This window comes from Amphiura filiformis, chromosome 10 (assembly GCF_039555335.1).
Source record: "Amphiura filiformis chromosome 10, Afil_fr2py, whole genome shotgun sequence".
NCBI lineage: Eukaryota > Metazoa > Echinodermata > Ophiuroidea > Amphilepidida > Amphiuridae > Amphiura > Amphiura filiformis.
Window position 1 is genome coordinate 17322360 of NC_092637.1, and position 4421 is coordinate 17326780.

At 41.9% G+C, this 4421-nt stretch overlaps 1 protein-coding gene across 1 annotated transcript; it reads right to left on the reverse strand.

The window, feature by feature from the left end:
• Positions 1-219: 219 nt before the first annotated feature.
• On the reverse strand, positions 220-1647 carry LOC140163239 (uncharacterized). Its single transcript, XM_072186636.1, has one exon. It carries the CDS (start codon positions 1645-1647, stop codon positions 220-222), a length of 1428 nt encoding a protein of 475 aa, XP_072042737.1.
• Between the last annotated feature and the right edge of the window lie 2774 nt (positions 1648-4421).

Sequence of the window (4421 nt, forward strand, 5' to 3'; positions counted from 1 at the left end):
CTCAATGCCCTGTAGGATCATGTCGGAGATGGAGTGGTTGGGGAGGTTAAAGTGATTACCAACAGGGGTGTCAAGCTTCTTGGTTTTGACAGTGGACCTGTGTCCGTAAAACCGCTTCTTAAGTGCAGTCTTAGTTTCTCCCACATACTGTATACCACAAAACACTGCAAGAAATGTGATATACTACATTAGATGTGGTGCATGTGATGTTGCCCCTGATCATGTGGGAGGAATTGTGGAATTACTGGCGACAGAATCCCCTTCTTGGATATGGTCCTTGCAGACAACGCACCTGTTGGAATCACATGTGAAAGTACCCGGTTGTGTGGAAGGAATAGTATCAGAATGAGGGGGGACTTCAGCTCTCACAAGAAGATCTCTAAGATTGCGAGGACGTCTGTAGGCCAGGATGGGGCTATCGGGAACTACTCGTTGTAGCCGATTGTCATTAGTGATGCTGCGGAGAGGAGGGATGTTAGGATGAAAAGTGACCACAAGAGGGACTCTGGTATTGGTGTCCTGGCTTCTGGGCTTCTGCTTCAGTACATCTGACATGGGAAGAGATTTGATGGCCTGCTGCACTTTGAGTGCGCTGTGTCCCCTAGATGTAAGGTTCTTCTTGAGGTCCCTGGCATGCTGTGAGAAGTCAGAATCATTAGTACAAATGCGGCGGAGGCGGAGAGCTTGACTGTATGCTATACCACTTTTACAATGTTGGGGATGGCAACTGGAAGAGTGTAGATACTGGTGACTGTTTGTGGGCTTCGTGTATAGATCTGTGACAAGGGAGTCATTCTCCTTTCTGATGGTGACATCCAAGAAGTTGACCTGGTGGTGAGAAAGTTCAGACGTGAATTTAATAGTTCTGTGGAAAGAATTGACATGGTTAAGGAAGGTGTGAAGGGTGTCTTCTTCTCTGGTCCAGATGAAAAACACATCAATGTACCTCCACCAAACCCATGGGCGACAAGGGGCAGCATCCAACATCTGCTCTTCAAGCCTAGACATGAAGAGGCAGGCGAACGACGGAGCCATGCGGGTCCCCATCGATGTCCCAAATACCTGTAAATAGTGATCTCCCATGAAGGTGAAATTGTTCTTAGTTAGTACATGATTCGTGAGAGTCTTCAGATCATCAATGGGGGGACTGGTGTGGCCACTTCTAGACAGCGCTTCACAGGTAGCTGAAATTCTTTCATTGAATGGGATGTTAGTATACAAGGATGACACATCACAAGTGCCAATGATGGCAGTGCTGGGGATCTGGTCCTTGATAGCTTCAAGCTTCGTGAGAAAGTCGGTGGGGTCGTGCGTGTATGACGGAGTCTGAGAAACAAGGGGTTTAATGAAGTGATCAACATAGAGGGATATGTTCTCAGTGGGGGAACCATTACCGGATACAATGGGTCGACCAGGATTCCCAGGCTTGTGGATCTTGGGGAGGAGGTAAAATCGAGCAGCTTTAGAATCTGTAGGAGAAAGGAATGCATGGGCTTTGTCAGTTAATTCATCACGAGCATGCATGTCATCCAGGGTGGTCTTTATCTGTTGAGAGAAAGAGTCAGTAGGATCAGAATCAACAAGAGCGTAGTTAGTACGATTGTTGAGGTGCTTCATGGTCTCATCGATATACTTTTGCCGATCCATGACAACCACGGCAGATCCTTTATCAGCAGGCTTGATGATGATGTCAGTCCTGGTTCTAAGAGACTTGAGAGCCTGGCGTTCCTCACGGGGTAAGTTGTCATATGTCCTGTGGTGAGAATTAGCAGAATTATTAACTTGGGAACTAACAACCTGCATGTATGTCTCCATGGCTGGAACCCTGTTCTTTGGAGGGACCCAACTGCTTTTCTTGCGAAAAGGCTCAGGTTCAGATGCTGGCTCATCAAGGAAAAACTCCCGTAGACGTATGCGACGAAAATATTGAGTGAGATCCTGACTGAGTTCTACCTGGTTGACCTCTGGGGGTGGGGGGGGGGGGTGGGCCCGAACTTGAGGCCCTTGGAGAGAAGGTCCAATTCAGCGGAGGAAAGAGAGGATGATGACAAATTAACGACTGTGGAGGGAAGGTTTTCGTTATCATGGTTAGTAGTTGCAGGACACCTAAACCGTCTTCTGTTGTGCTGTTGACGTTTCTCCAAGATGCCACGGATCTTCCTGTTTCTGCGATCAAGAAGTTCGGCTTTCTGTGTTCTGTATTCAAAATTCCCGCAATGACGTCATGGTTATTTGTGCTCATTTGTCGTCAAGCTTCATTGAATTATTGGGACGTCATTGCTCTAGACAATTTCGGCGCGGGAATTTTGAATATCGCATGTCGAGAGATAGTTGTTCTTATTCGTTTTTATGGTTAATATGAGTTTGTTTTGAATAAAACCATGTGATTCGTGCTTGATAATTATTTTTCTAACATATACGTCATAATGTTGTGATTGCGGACACTTCCTTTAATGGTACATGGTATTGTTTTACTTTCAGATGCATTGGAAAACCAATGCATTGTCTTGTACATGAACAAGGGGTTAGGAATAGAAATGTCAAGGTGAAGATATAATTGCATCAAAATGAAACTGTGCATCACAAAATGCCCATTTAAGTTGACTCACCTTGGAGGTCACAGACCATTGCGTCCATGCCAAACTGCACAGCAGTGGCATGTGCGAATGCCAGCAGTTTGGCATTAGCATCGCCGTTCCCATTCCCGCCGCTGGTTACTCCATCATTATTCATGACCTTTCTCCATGCACCAGGCCCTTTGATTGCTGCTTCCAATGAAAACCAACACCAGTCTTCCGGCACATCTTCATCCTTGATATATACAAGGTAGACTGGTAGAACTCTGCATTTAGATTTGACAGAAATTAACATAATTTATTTGTTCAATCATTGATAAATTCAATAAATATATATATAATAGAACTAGAGAACTATACAACTAGCACAAACCATAAGAGTAATTGCCATACTACACTATTCCAATTCTGTTCACACCCTATCTACCTTTCACCAATGAAATTACTTTTTTTTTTGTGAAGTGACACATTTTCTGACCATAGTGCTACGGCGAGTACCTGCTAGTCCAAAAATTTGGACTAGCGGACCTTATTTATTAGAATTCGGAATAGAGAACCTTCGGACTAACAGACCTTCGGACTAGTGAACCTTCGGACTAGGGAACCTTCGGACTAGTTGGCCTTCGGAGTAGCGGACTGTAACCAGTGCTACTTCATGTGAACATGCCGTTTTGAAGTGATCTGAAATGCCTGAGTGACATTTGGCTAACGTATGTACAACATACAAAGAAAATGCAAACTTGGCAAACGTACACTCTATAGCCACTAAAAAAAAAAAAAAGAATTAAAAAAAAATGCTTTTATATTATACATACAATAAAAGCATGCAGGTATCTGGACAATGGTTGTCCAAATAAAGGCAATGTTATACAGTACACATGCTGTTTCTAAAACACGGATTACCATCCGGAATCACAGATACCAAGCCAAATTACCATTTCAAAAATTCACCACTTGTACACAGTACCTTTGAAAGAAAAGGTAGGGCACCTATACATAGTATAGTATGTCATTCTACTATTTTATGGGTTAACACCCCAAAAATACCAAAATAACAACCTCCCTTTCATGATAACTTTTTGTAATTTTGAGAACAAAGTACAAAATATAGTTCAAGCATGCATTACGTAATCACCCTAAATATTTCTGATCATTCCCTTTAACACGTATCATTATCATTTGTTCTTGTGCAAAGATTGGTGAATAAATATGCTAAACCATATTTTGTACTTTGTTCTCAAAATAACATACATGACTTTGGCAATTATTATAGCATGATGACAATTATAAGAGTATTCTTCTGCAAATTTGGTTGTCATCAATCCACACACATTCAGCAGCTCCACACCAAATTATACACACAGAGATCGTATCAGCTTGATGGCACAAATTTACAGAACAGACAATGAATATTGTGCTTTGGGAATATGTCAAGAAACTCTGTCTGAGATGCAGATTGTATTATATCAAGCAGTTATATGCACACAAGTCATTCACATATTTTAAGAGTATATATGTCATTTGTACATCACTTGTATAACCGTTACAACAATTCCCACATACATGTATCTCTTTTATCATAACTACTGTAATAATATTGTGCACAAGTATACCTTATTTCTTCTCCACGCACATTGTGTATTCGACACTTCAAGATGAACTCCTCAGCCATCTGACAGACACAGACTTGTGTTTGAATGTCCTATATGTGTAAAAGCAAATTAAAACCATGCATGAAGTTCTTTCACACATAGATCCATTATGCAGTGCATGTTTCAATTCAGCTTCAAATATTATCCTGCATGTCTGCCCCTATCAGCATGAATATACGATTATATCACTATA

Excerpts from the sequence above, each read along its gene's own strand:
- LOC140163239 (XM_072186636.1), bottom strand. The coding sequence starts at position 1,647 with ATGGATCGGCAAAAGTATATCGATGAGACCATGAAGCACCTCAACAAT.